At 49.3% G+C, this 1,282-nt stretch overlaps 1 protein-coding gene across 1 annotated transcript in view; it reads right to left on the bottom strand.

Moving 5' to 3' along the window:
• Positions 1–1,282, bottom strand: part of LOC111659494 (neuronal PAS domain-containing protein 3-like) — a 28,908-nt gene that overhangs the window by 5,773 nt on the left and 21,853 nt on the right. Inside the window, exon 7 of the mRNA XM_087175660.1 lies at positions 1–228. This exon is cut by the window's left edge and continues 5,773 nt beyond it. Within this exon, the coding sequence (XP_087031786.1) occupies positions 1–228 (228 nt within the window). The remainder of the gene's footprint in view (positions 229–1,282) is intronic.

Genomic DNA, 1,282 nt, shown 5'->3' with positions numbered 1-1,282 from the left:
TGGCCTCCTCCTGCTCCTCCCCCTCTCCATCTGAAGGTTCCAGGCTGTCGTCGCTGTCCTGGCTCTCAGGGTTACTCGAGCTGTCTCCTTCTTCCTGACGTTTCATTTCCTGTTCAGAGGAGCAATGCGATTGGCCGGGTTGCTGCTGGCGTTTGCTGTCTGTCTCCGGGTCCTCGCTGCGCTCTGATTGGTGGCCTGGCTTCCCCTCGGACTTGGCGTTCTCGTTGTCTGTGGAGATGATGAAGTTGGTTAAACAAGCAGGACAGACAAAAAAAATGAGCTTTTACATGAAGCAGCACGTGAACCTGGAGAGTAACTCTGTCATTCATTCATTCATTCATTCATTCATTCAACAACAGGTGTGTGTCGGCTTCAGGGTGATGGCAGGTCGGCCAACCTCTCTGTCCCACACTGAGACGTCTCGACGGCTGTTGTCTGGTTGCAATGGAGTTTGTTTGTTTGCAGACATTCGTCTTGAGGATTAGTTGTAACTTCAGCTCCACCATCAGGTCACAACATGAATCTGTCTCGTACTTTACTTTATGACAAAATACCTGAAAAACGAAGACGATCAAAGACACTGGATGCTGTATTTGGTTCTGAATGGCGATGGTGGTTACTAGAGAGCATCGTGTGATGGGACCACACCAACTGTGATGTCCGTCCACTACACACCTGTAAAGTTTCATGACTGCACCTGCCATCTACTTCCTGCCGCAGTCGCTGTCTCCAGGGCCACATTTTGCCATGACGACACACACACACACACTAACAAGGTAAATGTGGTAAGAGTTATACCTGCTCCTGGTAGCATATTAGCGTGCTGACGTTAGCAATTAGCTCAAAATACTGTGGTGAAGCCTCGCAGAGCTGCTAGCTGTAGACTGTTAGTCTCCATCTTTTCCCCTCATGTAACTTTCACCTGAACAACTTCATCTAAAGCAAAATATCAACCTGAAACTCTCCACACAGGGTTTCCATGTATCTGTAGCTGCTGCTGTCCAGCCCATTACACACACACACACACACTCACACACACACACACACACACACACACACACACACACACTCACACACACACACATACACACTTCAAACCCTGCCAGCTCACACCGGGGCTCGGCGGTCCAGCTGGCAGCTCTGACTCCCCATGGCACCTCAAATGTCGACTCAATTGTTCTGTCTGGGGAAAACCTTGTATCTCCATTAAGTGTGGTTTCCAAGCAAAACAAGTTTATTCTCAGGCTGGGGGGTGGGTATGTGTGTGTGTGTGTGTGTGTGT

This window comes from Seriola lalandi, unplaced genomic scaffold (genome assembly GCF_002814215.2).
Source record: "Seriola lalandi dorsalis isolate HSWRI2012SDOR001 ecotype SW California unplaced genomic scaffold, Sedor1 jcf7180002054481, whole genome shotgun sequence".
NCBI lineage: Eukaryota > Metazoa > Chordata > Actinopteri > Carangiformes > Carangidae > Seriola > Seriola lalandi.
This window is presented reverse-complemented; position numbering and strand designations above follow the sequence as displayed.